The 25,234-nt window shown below is 34.1% G+C and overlaps 3 protein-coding genes and 1 pseudogene across 4 annotated transcripts; 1 reads left to right on the plus strand and 3 right to left on the minus strand.

Moving 5' to 3' along the window:
* The first annotated feature begins 2,698 nt into the window (after nt 1-2,698).
* On the plus strand, nt 2,699-8,919 carry LOC147405547 (protein-L-isoaspartate O-methyltransferase-like). 2 transcript variants are annotated; one of them, XM_086433317.1, is made up of 4 exons: nt 2,699-2,959; nt 6,058-6,328; nt 7,671-7,829; nt 8,261-8,919. In XM_086433317.1, the coding sequence occupies exons 1-4, from the start codon at nt 2,729-2,731 to the stop codon at nt 8,509-8,511; spliced, it is 912 nt and encodes a 303-aa protein (XP_086289443.1). In that variant the 5' UTR covers nt 2,699-2,728; the 3' UTR covers nt 8,512-8,919. The 2 variants fall into 2 exon arrangements, with proteins under 2 accessions (XP_086289443.1, XP_086289442.1); XM_086433316.1 differs by having other exon boundaries at nt 2,702-2,959; nt 7,665-7,829.
* Nucleotides 8,920-9,390: 471 nt separating this feature from the next.
* Nucleotides 9,391-19,572, minus strand: CP31B (chloroplast RNA-binding protein 31B). The gene is made up of 4 exons (XM_086433318.1): nt 18,708-19,572; nt 12,295-12,396; nt 10,547-10,828; nt 9,391-9,726 (listed from the first exon to the last, which is right to left on the minus strand). Exons 1-4 carry the CDS (start codon nt 19,137-19,139, stop codon nt 9,661-9,663), a joined length of 882 nt encoding a protein of 293 aa, XP_086289444.1. The 5' UTR covers nt 19,140-19,572; the 3' UTR covers nt 9,391-9,660.
* Nucleotides 12,408-17,746, minus strand: LOC147405549 (uncharacterized; annotated as a pseudogene).
* A 155-nt stretch (nt 19,573-19,727) lies between the features above and the next one.
* Nucleotides 19,728-23,059, minus strand: LOC147405550 (S-adenosyl-L-methionine-dependent methyltransferases superfamily protein). The gene is made up of 2 exons (XM_086433319.1): nt 22,463-23,059; nt 19,728-22,035 (listed from the first exon to the last, which is right to left on the minus strand). The coding sequence occupies exons 1-2, from the start codon at nt 22,961-22,963 to the stop codon at nt 21,715-21,717; spliced, it is 822 nt and encodes a 273-aa protein (XP_086289445.1). The 5' UTR covers nt 22,964-23,059; the 3' UTR covers nt 19,728-21,714.
* Between the last annotated feature and the right edge of the window lie 2,175 nt (nt 23,060-25,234).

Here is a 25,234-nt window from a genome sequence, read left to right on the forward strand (position 1 = left end):
GATCTCAAATTATCTCTCTCTCTTATAAATAATTTAAGATTATTATATTAGTACTCCAATATTCTATAGCTATTACCAATTTAAAAAAGCTCTTCAATTTTATTTTATTTTCAAGATGTTTAGGTAGATAAAAAACAAAATTAAAAAAAAAGACCACCATGGCAAGGAGCCCATATAACGTTAAAAGGATAACTTTGAAATACTCTTTCAAATTTTGATAATACAAACTTAAAAATTATTATTTTTTCATTTATTTTAAAATCCAAGGATTGCATCTCACTTCAATAATTCTTTTCTTGTGTATGTATGTTTGTTTGTTTGTTTATTTTTTTCACATCTCAAAGAACGAAAACTAAGAAGATTTTAGACCCTTAAGAATAAAAATTGCAACCAAATACGGAAAAATAGTGATTGACTATCATTACCGATTTGCTATTATTATATGTAATGATTTTCTAACGGCCTAGCCTCTGACACACGACCCCCTACGCCCCATCACATAACCATGGATTATTTGCATCTGGATACGCATAACCATAAATCTTTTCCTCGTGTATCCAAGGCAAATGATATATTGTTCTATGATGAAGGTGTAGGGGGGCGTCATATCATCACGACTCTATTATTATTTATGCAATTTGAACATTTTGTGGAGATTATCCATCCATGATAATGTGACAACCAATAAAAGTTGGAAAGTAATTAGAAAGAGAACCCCATATTAGGGTTCATTAGCTAATTTTTGTTATAAATTCTTACCTCTTACCGAATAATCTTCGTTGTTATAATGAGAGAGGATGAATAAGAATGTGCTGCAAAATTTGGAAGACCAGAAATGTCTCCATATTTGTATTTAACTTTGACATTATCATGGTCATTTTCATCCAAATGGATAGAAATACAATTTGACGATTCCTAAATCACATTAGTTAGCTTCCAAAAGTTCAAAAAATATCCTTTTTATTATGTCCTCATCTCTTTAATATTTTAATTACAATGAGAAAGAGCAAATATATAATTATATATTTACACCAAAAATTTAATTTTGAAAAATCGAAAATTCCCCCACTTTTACATTTAACCTCCCTGCCGTGAAGCTCATTTTCATTAAAAGGAATAGAATTCCAATCCCATGACCTCCTGTAGGGCTATTTTCACATTAGCTATTCGTTTTCTAAAATTACAAAAAATATCATTTTTATTATTTTATCTGAAAAATCAACTTAGCTGATATTTAAAATTGCAAAAATAAAATACCAAAAGAATATTTTTAGTAAATTATTGATGTAAAATATTTTTAAATGATAAAAAAGTAATGTAAAATGAAATTATTGATTTCAACATAATATTTATATATATAAAAAAAATCATGTACATTTTCCTAACTAACTTAGTAAATATTTGAGCCTTAGTAAGGGTCGTTTTGCTCAAATAGATTACCATCTCAACAATCCAACTCCACAACCCAGTAAGTCGTCTCGAAAATCTCAGATTGAAACAATTTTGAAAAAACTTTTATATTTTAATTTGATCCAAGGTTTTGAAAATGTACGGCTATCGAACTTTCATATAACTCTCAAACTTGAAATTAAAATTTAACGATGAAAAATAATTTTTGTTTGGGGTGGAGGATTTTTTTTTTTTTTCAAAGTTCATAGAATTTTATCTTCTACAAGCTTGAAGTATTGGATCATATTTTTGGATGTCACAAGTTGAGCCCAAGGGCCCTTAGTGAGAGTGAAATCCTTTCTAATTTGGTAAGGTTAGTCAAACTCTTTTAATAATACACATGTGCGTTTGCACATGCTACCTAGGACTACAACTTGAGCGGGCTAAAACCCAATCCCGTTGGGTTGAACCCGACCTTAGGTCAAGTTTGAGCATAGTTAACTTTGGTTTGATCTCAGATTCGGGCATAAAAATACATCCCGACTCAATTTGGGTTGGGTTCAGACATGGGTATCGACCAACCCGATTTGTCCAAACTCAAACTTAATGTGATTATAATTTAAATGTATTTCAAAATGCATGTTTTTTTTTTATTTATATATATATATAAATAATGTGTGATTATTTTCATTAAATAAATAGTTACTTCATTGTTAACAAACAAACATATTAAATTAAAATTTTTTTTTTTTTTGAAAATTTCTATTAGCAATAAAATTAATTATTTTGGTTAATATTCTTATTTTTCTTCCCTTTTCTTTAATTTTTTATCTAATTTTATGTATATAAAATTTTAAACACATTTTTACAATAAATAATTTTAAATTTTAAATTCTTTCACATGTCATTTATCTTTAAATAAATTTATCAATACAAAATTACCTAGTATTAATAAGCAATGAATTAACCTGACTTGGGTTGGGGTTAAGCATTCCATGCCTTGGGTCTGATTGGGCATGGGCACGAGTTGATAGTTATTAAGGTGGGGTTGGGCACAGGTTGAGCCCCAACCCAACTAGGCCCAATCAAGATATGCAATATGAGATCACTCCAGCCCGACTCATAGATGTGTTTTCTCATGATACAAGCGAAAAACATCTATCGTTATGTGTGCACCTCCTCATCAGCGCAGTATGAAACGCAGTGCAAAACAAAGTCCATCAGCACGACATAATAAATAATTGATTTCCCTACCACGTGGCGCGCTAGTAGCCCCAATTTTCTCGTTAACATCGGGCTTACACGAGTGCCACCAAGTCAAGAGACAACTTTCGAGAAAATGCGCCACTCTGTAACTGTAAGAAAAGACATGGCGTCTTCAGTGTTACCGTTGGGTTGCCGCTATTGTGCGCCTATAAAGCACCTGTTAACCTTCACCACCTCACTCCATCGTTGTCCTCTACTCTTCGGTTCTCTCTCTTTTAAGTCTTCTTCGTCTTCGTCTTCGTCTTTGTCTTCTCCAAACCCTAACTTTCCCTGTAACAAGAACTCTTTGTTCTCGACAATGGAGGTATTTTCTATTTCGGTTTTTTCTTTTATTTTTATTTTTTCGCTCTTTTCTTATTCATTTAATTTTGTTTCTTCTTAATCCCCTTGAATGATTTTTTTTTTTTTTTTTCTAAATTCTAAATCTCCCTTATGGTTATGAATTATGATTCTTGGGCATTTAGAGTAGAAAGGCGGGAAAATTCCCAAAAAGGTACACAAAAATTGAAAATTTCCGAAAACAGTATACTATTCATTTTAATTCTGAAAACGGTAAATTACTGTTTTTGGAATTAAAATATTTCCGTTTTTGTTCTAGTAAAACTGTTAAAAATGTTCTGTTTTATAAAACAATGAATTTTGTCCCTACTAAAAGAAAGTATTTTGATTCCGAAAATGGAAAATTACCAATTTCAGCATTAAAATGAACAGTCTACCATTTTGGTAATTTGGAATTAAAATGAACAGTGTGCCGTTTTGGTAATTTTTCAATTAATCTGTCATTTGACACGAGATACTATAACTTTTGGACACTATATTTGGTATATTTTTCTCACAATCGGTTTTCACTTCTTTCCAGTTTCTACACGTTCTTGACCCCCTTTTAAGCTTAACTATGAGAATGAGAATTAATTTATTATAGTTTATTCTTAATTATTAAATATTTAATAATCTATAGGGTGGAAGATCGTACTTATGTCATACTCTTTACTCTATTGATATAAGTAGTGGAATTGAATCTCTGATTAGTGAGAAGATTTGCTAACCTTAAGAGATGACATGGACCTATCTATTCAATCAACGAAGCCTCAAGCGTGCTTTGTCAAATTTTCTTTCACGGCCACTTTGAGTCCTTTTCATCATTCTTCTAATCATCTAGAGTCTTCAACTTCCATTGGCACTTATCTTCTTAGAAGTGCCCTTAGCTTTCTTTGTTGCACATGGTTTAGTATCTTAGTTGATCTTTTTATAACATTTTCAAGTTTGCATTTCTTGGTATTGAGACTAAGGTTGTCCAATCTCATCACTTCATCTATGGCTATATTTTGTGTTATGAGATGTCTAGTAGATCATCTTATTAAAAAACCAGTTCAATCTGAAACATCTAACCCCATCAAAAGTGATTTAGAATGTGGACCGTCGATTTTTTATCAATAATTTGTAAACCACTTTTTATGGACTTAAAAGTTTCAGATTGGGCTGATTTTTTGTGATGATCTTCTCATTATAGAGATCATCCTAAAAAAATCTGTTCAATCCAAAACTTCTAACCACTTTGAAAAACCATTGTTTTCACGTATGTGCGTTCAAGGGACATAAGTTAAAACATATGTAAAAACAATGGTTTTTCAAAGTATGGGTTAGAAGTTTCGGATTAAGCTGATTTTTTGTAAGGATGATCTTTATGATAAGAAGATCATCCTCACAAAAAATCAGCTCAATCTGAACCTTCTAACCTCATCAAAAGTGATTTAGAATGTGGACCATCGATTTTTTACCAATAATTTGTAAACCACTTTTGATGTATTTAGAAGTTTCAGATTGAGCTGATTTTTTGTGAGGATGATCTTCTCATCATAGAGATCCTCACAAAAAATCGGCTTAATCTAAAACTTCTAACCCATACTTTGAAAAATGATTGTTTTACATGTGTTTTTACTTATGTCCCTTGAACAACCCCCATATGTATATATGGGGATGGTTCATGGGACAACAATTGTGACTAACATCTATGACAATGATTTTTTGTAAACCACTTTTGATGGAGTTAGAAGTTTCGTAATAGGCTGATTTTTTGTGAGGATAACCCATATAAGACAAAAACTGTTGTCATAGATGTTGTCACAATTGTTGTCCCATGAATATATATATATATATGGGAAATGTTCGGCACCAAACATTTTGGCAAAACATTTTTCAAAACATGGGTTAGAAGTTTTGGAATTGGCTGATTTTTGGTGAGGATGATCTCTACAGTGAGGAGATCATCATCACCAAAAATCAGCCCATTCCAAAACTTCTAACCCATGTAGGACAAAAATGGTTGGCTAAAATGTTGGCCAAAATGTTTGATATGCGGCAGAGGACAGAGAGTCTGTAATCTTTATTGTTGATAGTAGTTTTTTTCTCCCTCCCCTCCATGGACGTAGGCAATTTGCCGAATCACGTAAATCTTGTGTGTTCGTTTTTCTTCTTTATTTTACTTTTCTATATGGTTAACTTTGAGGATGCATGATATCTTACTCAAATATATTTTTCATACGCGTTAGATGCATTAACAAGTCCTAAGATCTTCAGTAGATATCTCACCACTTTTCTTAAGGTTATACCATTTTGGGCCCCAAACAGTGTTTGAAGATTGGTCATAGGAATAATGATGTTATTTAGGAGCAGTTTAGTACATAAAATAATTATATTTATTTGCTTAGATGGATCTGTAGGATTTATTACTAAGGCCATAAGTTAGCCATGGTTTATTTTCTTATAAAGAAGTTGTTAAGAGATCATTGTGGAGGAGACTTGTACTTGTTGAATGAAATTTGCTTTTGGGCCTTTAGCTCCTCCATGAACTCTTGGGATTAACACTTCATGGATTAATTGGATTAACACTTTATGGGAGCTTTTTAGGGGTTTCTGCTCCAGGAAAACATTATCAGTGTGTTGAGTCGAATTCCACTTATGTCCAGTGCATCAGAGCAAGTTTCTTTTCTTAGGAGCTTTCGACAGAGATTTAAAGACGTCATCTTGGTGTTCATGATGTTGAGATAGCTAAAAGATTGGAGAATCTAGGAGGCCAAGATGTTGACGTAATAGTGCGTTGTGTTAAACTCTGCTTGCCTCATAATGATCAAATCCTAATGAAAGTTTTGACAGATATATTATAGATGTCGGAATGAGCTTGCCATCACAGTTATCTTTATGCCAAACAATGCAAGAGATGGGGTATAGTACTATATGTTCCAGTCCATTATTAAGAAGACGTTTTGCTTTCTTTTTCTTTTCTTTTTTTTTTTTTTTTCTGTTTTTTCCTGAATGTGTAAGCTGGACTTGAACCCATATGTTTTGCTGAAATTTTTTTAGCTTATTATACTGTTGTGAAGTTGTTTTATGATAATTTTACAGCGAATTTGGACTAGAGGTGGAATTGACCAGAACAAAAAACTGGTGGCATACTTGCAGCAGTATGGGATAATTAGGTCAAAGAGAGTAGCTGAAGTGATGGAGACGATCGATAGGGGTTTGTTTGTACCCTATGGAAGCCCATGTTATAACGATAGTCCCATGGATATAGGTTATAATGCCACTATATCTGCACCTCACATGCATGCCATGTGCCTTGAACTGTTGGAGAAGAATTTGCAGCCAGGCATGCATGCATTAGATGTTGGTTCAGGTGTGTTCTGCTTTCTCCATTTATTGTTTTCTCATGTTATTCATTCCATAGCTATAAATTCCATTCTGATCTATGTTATCTGTCTGCATTGACGTTTAATGGGGCACGGTTCCTCTCTTCTTTTTATCTCTTATATTTACTAGAGTTCTATATTTCAATGCTACTCTTATGGATGCCAAGCATTAATAGAAATCAGTAAAAATAGTAGAGTACGTTTGTTATTGGTTTTGAAATACAACTGCATTGCCTAACTTGACCATTCATTATATTCATAATGCAAACCAAGCATTCTACGTAGTTACCTTGGTGTAATTTTACAGTTCCCCATGCATTAAGGCATCTAGGCATTCCATAAGTGTTGCCTCGGCAGCCATGGTATTATTGTTCTTTTGTTTCATTTTCTTTTTTACTAATAAAAGCAACTTAATTGATTGATGTGCCAACTTAGTTAAGTTGGTAAGATGTGTGGAGTATTGTTCAAACCCTCTTGAACCCAGCTTCACCTTGCTAACCACTAACCCGTTAACTAACCCCACCCCCAACTCCAACACAAGAACAAACAACTTCATTGAGAATAGAGGAAAATATACTTGATGATACAAAAGCACTAGTGATAGAGAGGATTATTAGAGCCTAAAAAAAAGGGTATGGCTATTAATTCCTGATCAAAGAATGTGTCCTGAGACTTTAGTTCATAATTTTGATACATTTGGCTTTTGGATTTTTTTTTTGGTGGGGGGAGATGGGTGAATGGGGAAAATCATAGTTTGTTTCTACTTATTGAATAATAAATACTGGAATAACCGTTGTTTTCTTATGTCACCCGATTGAATGGGGAAAATCATAGTTTGTTTCTTCTTCATTGAATAATAAATACTTGGAAAACCCATTGTTTTTTTATGCCAGACGTGTATTTATAAAACAACATTGTGAAGGACCTAAATGAGATACTCCTTTTATACAACATTGTGAAGGAGCTAAATGAGATACTCCTTTTATACATATGTTTATGAAAAAATTACCGAAGTTTCCATTATCGAAAGATGCAAGGATAAAAAAATTATGGATCTTTGGTCAGACCAAATTGAAAGTTTTTGGTCCACATCAATCATTATTCATTATGCATATCACTAACAACGAGAGGGATATACGCTGAATAGAAAGAAAAAGAAAAAAAAGGACCTTAGTTGGGAGGAGAGTTGTTGTATTACCTTGCAAGTACATTATTATCTTATGGGTTATCCCGTTCCCATCTAGCAATAATGCAATTTCGCTGCAGTTTTGTAGTTCATGTATTTTCTAAACTATTTTTGTGTGTGTGTGTCTGTGCGTGTAGGAACAGGTTATTTGACAGCATGCTTTGCGATGATGGTTGGGCCACGAGGTCATGCAGTGGGTGTAGAGCACATTCCTGAGTTGGTCACTATGTCCATCGAGAATATTAAAAAAAGTGCGGCCACACCACTGTTGAAAGAAGGTTCTTTATCTATTCACATTGGGGGTACGTTCCATAAACCACAATTTGATGACACAGAACTTAAATTTAGTCCAAATAGTTCCAGAAGTTTTTGTTTGTGAACCATGGTACATATCAGATGGGGCACTAGACATGCCATTTTACATGTCCCACCTAGGAGAGCTTAAACAAATATTGCAACTCGTTCCATTCCATTACATTACAATTTAGGAAAAATATGTCCAAGTATTGCAAGAGAGCCTATGGTTTGGATGATTAGGACGAGTTTCTTTGATTTTTAGGTGTAACCCCGTGAGATGTGGTGTCCACCTTACCTAACTCTTGCAACTCAAGTACATGACATGGCAGATCAACTTATTACTTGATTGGTTTGAGTGCCATTTTTACTAAGAAAATGTAGATCCGTTAATAGTTAATATAGTTTTGAGTTCATGAGAAATATTTCCATGCCACAGATGGAAGACTGGGTTGGCCAGAATTCGCCCCTTATGATGCTATTCATGTGGGAGCAGCATCACCCGAAATCCCACAAACGCTTCTCGACCAGTTGAAGCCAGGAGGCAGAATGGTGATTCCAGTAGGCAACTTTTTCCAAGATCTGAAGGTAGTAGACAAGAAACGTGATGGCTCAATCACTGTCCGGAATGAAACCTCAGTACGTTACGTCCCACTGACTACAAGAGATTCCCAGTTACGGGGTTATTGATGTAGAATTTTGTAATTTGGGGTCAAAAGAGAAGAATGGATGCATCTGCACATATCGGGAGTCTTGTATAATGTGCGTGCTCTTTTGCGTTCCAGTTTTGTGTAGATAAAACGTGTTCTTGTATATTCTCTCTGTATTCCTGTTTTGTATAGATGAAAAATGTCGTCTGCAACATGCACCAATCTGCTTGTTCGCTGTCACACCCTCCTAAAAGATGATTGCTTTGTGCCCATTACATTAAGAATGTTTTGAATATCAGAAGGCTTGTTTAGAAACCAATTTCTCTAAATTCTGGATTAACCCAGTCCATTGGCACCCCTATGAGCAACTTCAAATTTGTGTTCATCGATGGTGGTAAAAGTAATACATCGATCACAACTTTTCCCTTTTAAGATGATAGTTAGTACCCTTACTTTTGCTTAATATATAGTTTTTTGATTTTTTATACTTATGTGAAAAAATTATCTTTTATCGATGTTCCTTCTGACCATGCTTTGCCCATCATTGATTTGGGAAAATAAAGGGGGTTCTCAATCTCGGGTACAAGTTCATAGTTTTAGATCTCAAACAAGATCCGATTTACAAAGAAGACAATTAGAATACTTTAATCTGATGAATTGAATCACGCAAGAAAAAAAATTCAAGAATCTGACTAATAGAATCACCTGATCAAATTGAATGAATCCAATGGATGTTGATCATCAATTTTTGGTGCACAGGCGCCCCCAAGGGGATGAGACAGACGTTGACGTGGTCAGTGGACCAGTCTCAGTCCATTCTGCACAACATATGTATTCAAGCATTTTCATTTTCATGGGAGAATACAAACCACCAAGCAAGCCGATATGAGCAAACTTACATTGTAAGAAGACAAGGGTGTGATCCAAACTGAGAAAATATTTCATTAAATCTATTTTGCTCAAATGTATTCTCTGATTAAAAACTAGACGAAAAAGAACAAGTGAAAGAACTTGTTTTGAAAAGAATTCCAAACTCAACTAAAAACGTTTACATAGCTACCAAAGTTAACAAAAAACAAATTGATCGTCGGAAATATCCCTTAAACATGAACCCGCCAGAGAGATTTGGTAAAAAAACGAAAAAGAAAAAGGGTTCTCTCGGAGATTAACCAACTTAAATCTCTTTCAATTAGAAAGATCCGCGCCTGGGTCTCTGCTCAGCAACATTCACTCTTATTGCTCTCCCATCCAAACTCTGCATTACCATTAACACATAGTCAAGTTGCTTGCTTAGCTGAAGCAGCGCAAGAAAGAAAAGGATTTTGCCAAAATATAAGTGATGGGATTTAACATGCAAGATGTTTCTCCATGGAACAATGTTGTGTTTTTATGTTTTCTCATGAAGCGTAAGCGAGCTCGAATCCAACCCACAATCCTGACATTCTTCTTCCACAACATGAATTTTGTTCAATAAAGTTAGTAGAAGTCCGGGTCGAAATTCCATGTACATTAGAAGTTGAGAGAACTCCTTGCATACTTTATAAAATGGCATCATTATTGACACTTCTACCATCAAAATAAAAACAATATTGAAATTTCTAATGGCAATAGTTGAACCATTAAATGTCCAACAAATTTTAGACCCCAAGTTTTTACCCAGAACAAGCACAAGGTTACAACGTGGTGGCCGAAGCTGAGTTCAAGTTATATTTAAGTGCATTCACGAAACCCCACTTTTATTTTTTGTGGCCTGCAAGAGAGAAACTAGGTTGTACTTTAAGTGCATAGTTACATGGGTTCTCCCAAAACCCAGTTTAAAATTTTCAACCTGAAATAATAATGAGAATGACTTAGGTTGACCATAGAAGTGTCCTTTTTCTTTCTATGTTTGAAAATAATGAGATATAGATTAGATGGTTACAATCATCTCGACCAGATTGACTTTTAACCTCAGTTATCAATGTAGGTTCCAAATCCCCCCCGCACATGTGTCAAGGTTAAGGCAGATGAGTCCGTTCCCCTCAAATGTGTACTCAGAATATCTATAGTAAGGAAAGAGAAGACGTGAATTTTACCTGTCCATCGAGAGCAGTAATAGCATCATCTATATCAGTCTGGGAGGACATTGTGACAAACCCGAAACCTCGCGAGCGTCCAGTCTCTCGGTCGTAAACAACCCTGGCATCTACAACCTTACAATGTCCACTGAAAACCTCATGGAGGCGATCGTCGTCCACTTGCCACGGTAGGTTCCCAACATATACTTTTAAAGAAGATTCAGATGCTCGAGGGGGTTGATCTGGCCGAGACCCCTTTGGTGATGCTTTGTTGACTGTCAAAAGCCTTCCATTTACGTCCTGTTTCAAAAATAAAAAGGGAACTCTCAACCACATTTAAAAGAACTATAGAAGTTGATCAAGTTTATAAATATTTGTAAGGAAAAAAACTTTAGCAAATTAGTCCGATCATTGCTAGAATATCCTCAGATGAGGTAAATATGTGAATACACAAGAATATTGACGTTGCATTGTTCTACTAAAAAGATGCATTTGTAGGTGCAGTACCACTAAATTCATAAATAACCTCCTTTGGAGGGATTGAAATTTTACAACGAAATTATTCAATTTTAAAGTGGCTTATATTTAGATGAAAAATAGCATTAGAAGCTGTGCTAGGTAAGATGTGAATCAACATGTCATGGGACAAATGCCAACACTTGAGAGTATGATGAGTTGAATAATTTTATGGGCTTCTTGGTATTCCTTTATTGGTATATACCATTACTACCAACATGTCCGATTGGAAACTCCATTAAAACATCAGTCTCGGAAGATTCTCCAACTCAAGCTTATAACTAAATTCATTAAGTCAAAGACTAGGTCACCATCAGTAATTAGAAGTAAGGGAAAATAAGACGTTTTGGGTTTCGGTAGAGTTGGCTTCAGATTTGGATACCTAGAATAAAAAGTTAGGCTATAATCCTTCTCAATAACAGTGAAATTCTCCCATATCTCATTCATGGACATAGTATTGGCCGAACAATGTAAATCTTGTGTTTTCTTGACTAAGGATCTAAGCTTACAGAACATGTTTAAACTTGCATACTAATCCCTATTCGTATTTTTTGGATAAGTTAAACTCCAAGGCTAATCAGATTAAAGAAATAGAATGCAAAGAAGTCAAGTGCCTCAACAAAAAAGATTCAACAAAATTGATATTAACCCTGTACTGAAAGTATCTTTACTATTATAATGAGAGAAGGCGGAGTAGAAGTGGTTCAATACCAAAGTTAAGATCTCAATAATGCCCCCACCTTTACATTTAAATTTGATATAATGAAGGTCATTTTGGTCAAAAACCAAGAAAAATAGAATCCTACAATCACATTGGTTAGTTTTCAAAATTACAAAAATATCCTTTTATACTATTTAATCTTCAAAAACCCTTTAATTAAGATTTTTAATTTAACGACATATGACAAATATATTTGGTTGAAAATTTTATTTTTAGATGAGTGGGACCAAAATGCATGCCGGAATGACTGAATCAAAAATTTTGTATTGTTAGTCATATTGAAAAGAAGCAGCAGAAGAAAGAAAAAAGATCTTATCATAGCAGTTGTTGATGTTCCAACCAATCCCATTAACGAAGAAGAAAATAGCAAATATCTGTAATGCAGCTCAGTCCATGGAAATAAAAGTAAGTGGAACAATCTTATCAATTCTTACATATAATATCTTCTCCTACAAATCAACTATCAATGAGAAAGAACCCACTAGAAAAAGATAATAATAATAATAATAATAATAATAATAAAACTCACATAACGATTGAACATCTCAACAGCTTTCTCAGCTTCTTCAACAGTGCTCATAGTTACAAACCCAAACCCACGACTCTGATCAGTATCCCTGTTGTAAATTACCTACAAAGAAATCAAACAAACCAAAATAAACTCACATCTTAAAAACTCTCAATATTGAGATAATCAAATAAAAAACAGAGAAGAAGAGCATCATTAGTAGAGAAATAAACCCAAATCTTAAAATCTTCCAACGTAGAAATAATTAAATAAAACATAGAGAAAAAAGAGCAACTCCAAGGGGGATACCCATCTCCATACCATTTATGGGTCACCAAATGCTTAAGGATAGCGACGTTAGATACCCATGAGGTATGCACTCCAACTGCGCTTACCCATAATGACCACCATAAATATTTTAATATTTTTTAATTCAACTCAAATTTCAAATAAAATCCAAAAAAATAACCAAATTGAAAATCTTGCTCTCCGAAATTTGAAATTCAAAATCCCTCTCGCCAAAATTCAAAATTGAAATAAATTTTCAAATTCCACTCTCAATCGGCAAAATTCAAATTCCCTCGTGCAAAATTTCATAATTTTTAAATCCTACTCTCAATTAGCAAAATTCAAATTCCTTCTCACCAAAATTTAGAATCCATCTATAAATATGCTAATTTCCTCTCATTTTCACCCAACCCTACTAGATCTTCACTCTATAATCAACTCCATTGTTTCTCTAAATAGCACTCTAATGGATCATCATCCTAAAATGGAGTTGAGTGGAGAGAGGATCTAGTAAGGTTGGATGAAAATGAGATAGCCTCAAAGTTTGACGATGAATTTGATGACAACTTAGAGGTGTTAGTAAGGGTAGTAATAGAAGACAAGCAATTAGCTAGCCAAACAACGCACTGTCGTGATTTTGTTCCCGGCCACATTAAAATTCATTGAAATAGAATTCAAGACCATGAAAAATTCTATCGCGATTATTTCGTTGAAATCTGGTACATCCTAACCATCAATTTCAGAAAGGTTTCAAATAATTTATCTTTTTTTTTTTCCGAATTCAAACTGCGGTGGCAGCTTACAATCTATACTTCATCCACAGAAGTTATGCTTTGAGGGTTCTCAATATATCTTCCCTTCAAAAGATAGCAATCGCATTCAAAATGTTTACTTATAGAACATTGACAGATTCTATGGACGAGTACGTGTAGATCGAAATAAGCACAACAATATAAAGTTTGTAAAGGTTTGTAAAAGACATAGATGCAATGTTTGACAACGAGTACCTACAGTTACCAAACACCAATGACATCGCTCAATTGCTAGCGATTGGTGAACATGATTTTCCTAAGATGTGGAAGAGTATTGATTATATGCATTGAAAGTGAAAAAATTATCTGACAACTAGGCAAGGGATGTATACTAGCCATGAATTGACAATAATTCTAGAAGTCATGGCTTCAAGGGATCTTTAGATATAACATGCCTTCTTTGGACTACCATGATTGTTTAATGATATCAACGTGCTAAACCGGACTCATATATTTACTAAACTTGTTGAAAGACTTGTCCCTCCTATCAATTATATGATTAATGAGCACGACTACAAGATGAGATATTATTTAACTTATGGTATCTATTCGACAAGATCAACTTTTGTAAAAACAATGCATATCCACAAGACTTAAAGAAACAAAATTTTATTACAGAGCAAGAGTAGACAAAGAAAGATGTAAAGCATGCATTAAGAGTGCTCCAAGCACGTTTAACTATCATGCGTGGACTAGCACATTTTTTAGTTGAAAGAATACTTGCATGCATTATGAAGGCGTGCATAATTATGCACAATATGATCATTGAGAATAAAAGAGATACCGGAGACTATGAGTTTAATACAAGTCTCTCTGTATTAGTGTCTCATGCGCATACGCGTCAATTGGTAGACTTAATTAAAACCCATCATGACATTAAGATAAAAGAAAGCATTTTCAACAGAAGTCAGATCTTATCAAGCATTTGTGGCAACGACACAACAAAAAATAGCAAACTAGTATTTTTCTTGCTATTTTCCAAAGAATTGCAAAGTTATTATAATTCGAATTTTTCAAATATTATGAATTTGAAATTTGCATTCTCACTGAAAATTAAAACATATTTTATTAATAACACCAATATAACTAATCGAAATACAATAAACTATACATTTATTAGAAATAAATTTTTTTTTTGTTAAAATCTTCATCTTCAGACTAGCATAATATTGAGCGATGATCGAATCCATGATACAAGCGTCAATTTGCAGTATTCGTTCCTCATGCATACGAGCATCCATTTGAACCCTTTTAGCCTTCAGTTGAACTCTTTCAGCATCAATATCTAATATTTTATTATGTCGAGCTAATGTTATCTCCTGTCGTTCGGCTCTAATATATTCTAATTCCATTTTATTTTGCATATATTGCTTCAAAACGATTGTTGCAGTAACATCTTGAACAAAATGACCATCAACTTCAATATACTTCGTCCTCTTATAAAACACAGTATTAGAAATTGTGTATGGGTGCATGGTTATCACAAAAGAGACTCATATAATTTTACTGTAAAATCGATCTCCTAAAGAAAGTGCCTCAACCAGGTTAGCTCACAAGACGTATGTGGCATGGCTTTATACTCAACCTCAACACAAGATTTGACAACAATTGTTTGTTTCTTGTTTTTTTCATGTCGTAAGATTACTACCCAAGAATGTACAATACCCTGTGGTGAATCTCCAATCTAAAGGAGAACCCACCCAATCTATATTTGTATACCCTTATATGAGAGTATGACCATATGACTAATATAACAAACCAATTCCTAGGGTACCCTTAAAGTACCTGACACTAAATTGCAATACTACCCAATGAGGTACTTTAAGAACTTCCATAAACTGACTAACAATACTCATAACAAATGAAATGCCTGACCTAGTAATGGTAAGATAATTCAATTTTCCAACAAGTCTCTTATACTTACCTAAATCATCAAAAAGATCTCCATAATCGATAATCAACTTCTGCTTTAGATCCATGGGAGAATCCATAGATTTAGACCTAAAGTAAACCAATCTTATCTAATAAATCTAAACTATATTTTCTTTGTGATAGACTAATACCACCAGTTGAATGTGCAACCTCAATACCCAGAAAGTATCTCAACTTACCCAAATCCTTAGTATAAAATTTTTGTTGTAAAAATGACTTTAGATTCTCAATCCCAACACCACCATTGCCTATCAATACAATACCATCTACATATATAACTAGAAGAATATACCCACTAGTTGAGTGCAAATGAAAAACAAAGTGATCTGTTTGACACCTCGACATCCCAAACTCAAAAACTACATTGCTGAATTTTCCAAACCATGCTCACGAAGACTGTTTCAAACCATAAAGCGCCTTAAATACGAACTTTTTGTTGACCTTCAATTAGATCAAGAATAATCTGATTTTCTAACGAATCAATTGAGAAATAATAAAATAATAATGAAAATTTAAAAAAAAAAAAATGATTCGAACTTGTATGATGTGCTCTACACCATGTAGATTAAGTGTTGGATAAGAAAAATGGAAGAAGAGATTGGAGAAACACAGGAGTCGAAATTGACAACAACCATAGTTGTACAATCTATTATATATCATAACTAAATAACAAAAAGAAGAAAAAGACGATACTACCCCTATTAATAACGACGTATTTCTCCTAACACTCATGTTGATCCATCAAGATACAAAGACAAGATCCTCGAATCAGGAGAAGTTTTCAGCTCGTGCTTTTTTCGTTGCGGGTGTAACTTCATCAGGTGAATTGTTTGTGAGAAAATGAATTGATACCATCAACATCAAGAAGTAAAAAAATTCTAGCAACCTCATCCTGTTTCATCTTCTCCTGCAACTCTAGATTCAATTAATTTAAGGATTGAGAGTGGACCCTCTACCGATATGGATCGGCCATTAGGCAAAAAGGCCTCAAAGAAGGTGCTTAAAAATAAAAAAAGAAAATAAGGCATCCAAAACATTGTAAGAGCAATCATTTTGAGTAATATATATTTTTTTTTAAATTGATGAAATTAGAACATACTAGTGTCGAACGACGAGAAATAATATTAGCTCAAAATAATTGACAATTAAAATTGAGACTGAAAGAATTCAAATGGAGACTCGTATATACAAGAAGCGAATAATGCAAACTAACATTACTACTATGGACCCAATCACCGCTTAACATTATACCAGCCTTAAAATGAAGATTTTAACAAAAAGAAATTTTAATTTCTAGTAAATATGTAGTTTATTGTATTTCGAGAAATTATGTTAAGTGTTATTAATAAAAAAGATTTTAATTTCCAATAAAAATACAAATTTCAAATTCATAATACTTAAAAAATTCAAATTACAATTTTGTTATTCTTGAAGAATAATAAGAAAAATATTAATTTTCTATTATTTGTCGTGTTGTTACTACAAATGCTAAATAAGATTCGACTGTAATTGAGAATGTGTTCCTCTGTCTCTGATGTTACGATGGATTTCAATAAAATCTATAAATTGACTTATCGCGCATACGATACTGATACAGGAAGAATTGCATCAAACTCATAGTTACCAGTATCTCATTCACTCTCAATAATCATGTTATGTATTATTATACACCCTTTTATAATATCTCCAAACGTTTTTTCATCCCAAAAACTTGTTGGTCCATGTACGATAGTAAAATATATTTATAACACCCCTAATATACATTTTACATCTTTCCTTGCTAACTCTTTCTCTACAGCAAAATGTTGTTTATTCAATCCTTGTGAAAATGAAATTATTTTTTTATAAATATTAACTATGTCGGATAAATACCATAAATAAGATAATATCTGATCGTGTAGTCATGCCTATTAATTGTACAATTGACAGTAGGGACACGTCTTTCAGCAAGTTTAGCAAATATATGGGACCAATCAAACACTTAGATGTCATTAAACGATCCTACTAGTTCAAAGTAAGCATACCATATCCAAAGTTCTCCTGAAGCCACGATTTCCAAAATTATTATCGTTTCATAATACCAGTATACATCCATTGTCCAATTGTTAAACAATTCTTCCACTTCCAATGCATACAATCAATACTCCCCAACATCTCAAGAAAATCACGTTGTTCGTCAACCGTTTGCAATCGAGTGATGCCATTAATCTTTGGTGACCGTAGGTACCGTTACCAAATATTACATTAACAGTTTTTACAAATCTTTTCAAACTTGCTATGATTATGTTTTCTCTGATCCGCATGTACGCGTTAATAGAATATGTCGATGCTCTTTAAACAAGCATCATGAATGTGATTATTTTCTAAAGGGAAGACAGACCGAGTACTCCAAGGACATCACTCCTTTGGACAAAGTATTGATCGTAAATTTCCACCACAATTTGAATTCAACAGAAAAGATGACAACTCATTCAACACCTCTGAAATAGATGGTCAGGATATACCGGAATTACAGCAAAATAATCGTAATAGAATTTTTTATGGCCTTGAACTCTAACAGGATAATGGTAATGTGACCAAGAACGGAACCACGACGACGTGTCATTTGACTAGCCAATTACTTATTTTCTATGACTACTCATACTAAGATCCCCAACTAGTCATCAAATTCGTCCTCAAACTTGATGTTATCTCCTAAAATGTCAGGATAACGATCCATCATAATGCTACTTAGAGAAAAATAGAATTAAGTATAGAAAGAAGATGTGGTAGGGTTGGGTGAAAATGAAGAGAAAATTAGCATATTCTTAGATGGATTCTAAATTTTGGTAAGAGAGATTTGAATTTTGACTTTCAGAGAGCAAGATTTCCAATTTGGTTCTTTTTTTTTTTTTTTTTTTAATTTGAGTTGAAATAAAAAAATATTTATAGACAACCATTATGGGTAGCACGGTTGAATTGCATACCCCACGGATATCCAAAGTGGCTATCCATAAGCACTTGGTGACCCATAAATGGGTATGTAGATTGGTATCCCGCTTGGAATTGCTCTTAGAAGAGAAATAAACCCAAATCTTTAAAACTCCCAATATAGATATAATTATGTAAAAAACAGAGAAAAAGATAATTATTAGTAGAGAAATAAAACCAAATCTAAAAACTCACGCTCTAGAAATAATTAAATAAAAACAGAGAAAAAGAGCATTACTAGTAGAGAAATAAACCCAAATTTAAAAATAAAAAAAAATAAAAACCCAATGTTGAAATAATTAAATTAAAAACATAGAAACAGAGGGTCATTAGTAGAGAAGCACACTCAAATCTTAAAAACTCCCAATGTAGAAATAATTAAATTAAAGAAAAAACAGAGAAACAAAGCATTATAAGTAGAGAAATTTATACCTCAGCAATCTCAACTATTCCAGCTTGATCGAAGAGCTGAGCCAACTTCTCACTATCAATATCAAAAGATAAATTCCCAACAAAGAGCTTTGCCTCTTCAGGTGGTTCTGGATAAGATTCTGTGTCACCCTCCTCTACAAATCCTTCTCCACCACTCTCTTCTTCTTCTTCAACTTGGCTATGTTCTTCTTGTTGAGCCCATTCGGAGGTCTGGGAAACAAGAGAAACTACAGAGGAAGAAATGGTCTTCTTTTTTAGAGGAACACATGAAGGAAACGAAGAAGAAGAGGAGAGTAGAAGGAGTTTAATGGGTTTTGAAGGGAGAGAGAGAAATGGGTATGAAACTTTGGTGGTGAAGAGGGTTGGGTGAGTGGTTAGGGAGACATTCAACATTGATGTAGGCTTGAAGAGAGGCGTAGTCGCAGAAGACATTGTTGGGTTTTGGTTGAGACTTCAGAGTAAGAGAGAGAGAGAGAGAGAGAGGATAAGGGGTTTTTCTTAGACAGAACCGAGAGGTAAGACAAGATGGACGGCTAGATTTAGAATCTAGAAATATCTGGAAGGAAATATCTGATGCTTCTTGATGTATTTATAACTTCAATGCAGTTCTCAGTATTTCACTATGTCCTCGTATTCTTTGTCTAGTTAATTTTGAGGGCTGCTATTGGCACTCTAACTTTTACTTATTACACCCGAATTAAAAATTAAAAAAAGGGAATTTTACGAAACCGGCTCAACTTATGTTCAAGATCCGATTTTCGGTACACTGCTCATTTTTATTCCCAAAACATGCATTTCGAGTGAATTTGTCACTTTTATAATCAATGAAATCACTAGTATATCTACGAATTCTTAGATATTAAAAGTGACAAACTCATAAGTTCGTAGATTATAAAAATGACGAAGGCATGTTTTGGGAATTAAGTGTATCAAACTTGAAATTTCATTATATTTAATGCACAAAAAGGAGATTCACCCAACAAAAAATAAATGAATGATTGAGAGAAAGTCAAAGTAGGGGTGTCAATAATCTCTCTCTCTCTCTCTCTCTCTCTCTCTCTCTCTCTCTCTCTCTCTCTCCCTCCCCTTCTTCTTCTTCTTTTTGTTAGATTTTTATTTTTTAGGTTTAGTTGTTAGGATTTTATATGAGCCTAATCCCTATTGTAAACAACTACTGAAATTGATTAATTAGTTGAGCCATATCTTTGTAATGTTTTATCAATAGTTTGTTTAATTGGAGTGACAAATAATTTAAGAAATTGGGGTGTAATAAGTTAAAATTGGGGTAACAGTTCTCTTAATGGTGTCCTTCCATTTGTTCAATAACCCTTTCATCCAATCATACCACATTGATGGGAAGTTAATTAAAGAGAGCTTTTATCAGCATTTAGTTCTCAATGTTTTCCTTTTTCTTTTGAACTTAAGAATGTTAAAAAACTTCATGAAAATTTTCATTGAATCATATTGAATTGTACTTGATGTAATAATCTCTCTTGATAATCATATGTTTCAAGTGAATTTATCGTGGGTTGCGACATTTTTATACGAACTTGTTTTTGAGAACCATCTTAGGGTTAGTGAGATGGTCAAGACCACAACTCAAGAAGTAGAGGTCTTGAGTCAAATCCCCCTTATAGGTTACCCTTAAGGATTTATCCCATAAATCACTTGGTGTGTGTAGGGGGGAGGGGATTGCATGTGTCTCAGGATTAGTTGAGTTTTCTAAGAGGCCATGACACCTTGGTTCTTAGAAAATATCCTAGCCATGATTGATTTAAGATCATTTTTGTAATTTAAAAAGTGATTAATGTAGACCATTCTCTTATTATAATAATAAAGATGTCAAATTTAATCTAATGGCAATTAATAATGTTATAAGGCACAATGCCTAAGTTCAAAACCTCTGGAAGCCTATTTACAATGCTAAAATTAAGACTATGTATGGATTGAGAAAAATGGAGAAAAGAAGAGAAGAGAAAATAAATGAGTTTATCTCCATTTCTCTTGTTTGGATTGTTAAATGGACGAGAAGAGAGAAGAGAACAAAATTAGAGAGAAAAAAATGTGAGTTATCTTTCTTTCCAAAAGTTGAGAGAATTGGAGAGAAACCCTTTTAAAATATTTTATAATTCCAATTATGCCCCTAGATCTTTTTTACGATATTTTAAAATTTCAAAGTTGTCCCAAGTTCTCTCCTATCAATCCATACATGGTGGAGAGAAATTGAGTTTCTCTTCTCTTAATGAGTTTATCTTCTTTCCACTTATCTCAATTCAAAAATAACTTAAAGAGTCATGCCGAAGAGACTGTGAAATTCACTGTGTTGACATGGAAGCGTGCACAAAACTACGGATGCTTTTCACTCTATCTCATGAAAAGGTCTTGTTAATATGTGCCCTAAGAGCACACGTTAAAGTGCAATACACTTTGACAATTGTATTTTGTACCAAAAATGCCCTTAAAAAATGTTTTTTTTATTATTATCAAAATACCCTCAAATGTGTATTCCTAAGGTGTATGTATTGCACTTTAATGTATGCCCTTGGGCACATGTTAACAAAAACCCCCATGAAAAACATCTATGGTTCTTATTATCAATCCCAAAAAAAAAGAAGCATCTATGGTTCCGAACACACAGACACAGCGCAATGAACTTTAAAGTCACCTCAGCATTTTCCAAAATATACTATCCGGGTACCAAGGAAAAAACTAACCATACAATGCAGTCAGAATAAAGATTAATTTCATCATCATCGCATTGACTAATAATAACCTGATGCTCTTTGTACGCTCTATGATATGGCAGTGTATCAAAACATAGCTTTTTTATTTGGGATACACAAAAAAAAGATCTATGGTTCTGTTCACATGCCATGTCAAGAGCGTACAAAGAGCTTCAGTTTTGGAGCATTGGTTTATCATTAGTCTAAAAATAATAATTAAAGAAATTAAAATAGGCATTGAAATTTTTTTTTTTTTTTTTTTTTTCAATTATATTCAAAGAGATTCACTCGTAGATAGGTTTAAAATTTTTGTAGGATATGACTGCATAGAAAGGGTCTGACCCGGATAACAATCCAAACAACCCCATGATCCAATCGAAAGGCGATTTGTTCACTTGACCATCACCACTACTTCCTATCTTTCGTACAATTTCAGGCTGTGTGAACCCTTCCACGCATTGGAAGTATTGAACAACCAATTGAATCCGACTATAACCAGTGCCATCCCTCCATGCACTTATAGCTTTGTCGTAGAACAATCGATTACTAAAACTCACAATGAAGACCCCTCCTGGCTTTAACACTCGAAACACTTCTGAGAATACCTGTAAATAGATGAAGAGTTTTAAGGGTTTGTATGATTGTCAAGAAAAAAAAAAGTGAATAAAAATGAGAATTTAAACTATGGTTTGAGACTCTTATTGTGCCCTTATTTTTTCAATGTTTTCAAATTGCATATGGTGAAAGCTCTGCATATTATTTTTATGATTTGTGCACCATGTTATCATAGTTAGATAACCCTAAAGGGTTGGCCTTGTGGCAAGCCGAGCCTTATAAACTCTCCAAGAAGGGTAGGTCAAGTGTTAACTAGAGATTATATTGACACACCAACTTTTACTTACAACACACCATTCCTCTGAAATTAAAAGATGATCTTTATTATATAACATATAGTTTTGTGTGTTATAAGTAAAAAAAAAAAATTGATGTGTTAATAGTAAAAAACTTAAAGCACAATACTATATATCTTACCTTCTCAGGCTGTTGAAGATACTGCACACTAACTGTGCACAACACAGCATCAAAACTACAGCTCTCCATTTCAAACTCTTGGTTTTGGTTCAAATCCTTGACAAAGAAATAATCCAATCTTGAGTTCCTACTTAGCTCCATAGCATTGAGCCCATGTCCCACCACTTTCTTGTACTCAACTTCTTTAGGTAAATGGCTAACCCATGAACTCATGAGATCAAGTACCTCCCAACCAGGCCTTAGCCTCTCTCTATATAGATCCGTTAAGGTCGATATGAACCCATTGTCGACATGGGTCACAAACCGTGGGTACGCATAGAAATCTCGGTCCGGACCGATGTTAAGTTTGGTTCTACCTTCTTGGGTGAGTACAAGGCGTTTGATTTGGCCTGCTGAGGAAGATTTTGATGAGGTTATTATTGTAATTGGGTTTGATAAGGGAGAAGAGTAGGAGGTTTGGAGTTGTGTTGGAGGGGATGGGTACCATGGCTTGGTGAGCATTGGAGTTTAATTGATGCAATTATTGGGGATGAGGACAGAGGACCTTATAGGAACCACCAGAAGAAAGATAAGTAGCTGGTGGTTATTATAGCACTTGAGGGGTTTTGGCCTACATGATCCCACAGCGGGTCTTACTTATAAATTGAGAAATTCTATTGGCACCCAACAGTTACTTACTACACCCAATTACTTAAATTATTTCTCACTTGAGTCATGATAATTTGACTCCCCCACGTGGCATACCCAATTGACTCCCCTGACATGGGGTCTGCCAGAACCATAGACTACCTTTCATCGGGATATACAACTGCACAGATTTATGAGGATTTGCTGTTGTGTATCCCGAGGCATAAAATCTATGGTTCTGGCACACCCCATGTTAGGGGAGTCGATTGGGTATGCCACATGGGGGAGTCATGTTATCACCACTCTTATCACTTCCCAACTAAAAATTAACCCACACCATTTAAACTAAGAAGAGTTGTGATAATCTGACTCTCCCGCCCCTCCCCTCTGATATACTCCTCATACTCTCTTGACGTGGTATATGCATAGAACCAGAGATTTCCTCGAGATACACAATTGCACATCCTCATAAATGTGTGCAGTTGTGTATCTCAAGGAAAAATCTATGGTTCTGTGCCTATGCTAAATTAGGAGAGTAGAGGTGGAGTATATCAAAGGAGGAGTCAGAAAATCATTATTCAAAAAAATATGTGCAGTTGTGTATCCCGAGGAAATTTATGATTTTGTGCATATGCCAAATCAAGAGAGTAGAGGAGGAGTCAGAAAATCATTATTCAAATAAGAATTAACATTTTTCCAAATCAAAATTATCATCATAACACTTGCACAAGAATTTTTTTTTTTTTTTAACTACTAATTTCCACTATGGACAAATACTCATAAAAAAGAACAAGTTGGCATCAATGAAAGATTGTCTACTTCAATTCAACCTCTTGATGTTGGTCTGGCAATCAATCTCTCCATCAAATAGAAGAAAATGTTCAGATCTAATGTCCTTTCATAAAGCGTGAGAATGATATTCTCACCCTATTAATTTTTATTATTTTCTAAGTTTCACTGAGGTGTGATAAGTAAAAGTTGGGGTGTCAATAGAAGTTCTTTTATAAATATTTGCCTTGCGGCCAATTGTTTTAGTGGTAAAATTGATTTGATTTAAAACCTGAAATCAATGGTTGGGATAAAATCATATCTTGAGAATAATTTTTGTTTTTTTAATAATGGGAGTGTCCGGACTTACTTCCAATTAGGGGGGAGATGAGCCAAGGACAGAACCAAGGCATATGGGACCATCCCCCCCGCACACGTTCAATGCTTCACATCACATGCACTTGATAAGAGAGGCCGTTGCAGGTAGCCCCGAGGAAATATTGCTCATATTGAGTATCTAACGCACAACCTACAAATTAAGCGGGTTTATGTTTTGTGATACTTAAATTATCATTAAGATGACAATGTCTTGAAAGTAAATGAAGGGCTTTTTCCTAAAGGTTAAAGATGAGGGTATTTAGATCATTTCTACCAATATCTCTTAGAAAACCAAGGTCAAGGGGTCTAAGTTTGAAAACACAGGATTGCACAAATATTTACTGGGTCCTGGACGGGTACGCAAGTCTAAATCACCCATACATTTATTTGGAGTTCTTGATTGATGGATAGAAAATCTAGTGAATACTTCGAGAGGTTTCCATAAAAGGATCCTTATCATCTATTCTAAACCGAGAGATTGACTTAATGGCAAATTCAGATCGATAAGCGGTTAATCCTCGTAGATCGTGAGTTCAATACTTAGTATGAGCATTAATTCTTTGGGGGCCACCTGTGAAGGCACATCCACACTTACCTGCTGTGTGTGATGTGCGAGCCTGCCCTCGGACTAGTCCTTGGACAAGAATGTGGTCTATGCCCCGGTTGTAATAATAAATATAAAAATATCATCTTATTTAATTTTCCTTCTCTACTCTAAATTTCACAAATTTATCATCTAGGTTGGCTCTATGTTGGTCGGCCCGAATTGAGCTTATTGGATTATGTCTTAATCCATTTCTTGAAACCTTACCGGATCTAGATCCATTAGACCTACTATTGGGTTGGTCTTGGGCTGGATACCCGACAATTGGGTCTTTAATGAAGACCATCTGACAGACTCCTTGAGAGTACCCATGGATGTTTTGGCTCATCTTTAGTGAGCCTAGGCACCATTTGTAGATGGTGTTAGATGTGACTATATCTTGCCATGTGTGAATA

Source organism: Akebia trifoliata, chromosome 3 (assembly GCF_017979445.1).
Source record: "Akebia trifoliata isolate Shusen 1 chromosome 3, ASM1797944v1, whole genome shotgun sequence".
Lineage (NCBI taxonomy): Eukaryota > Viridiplantae > Streptophyta > Magnoliopsida > Ranunculales > Lardizabalaceae > Akebia > Akebia trifoliata.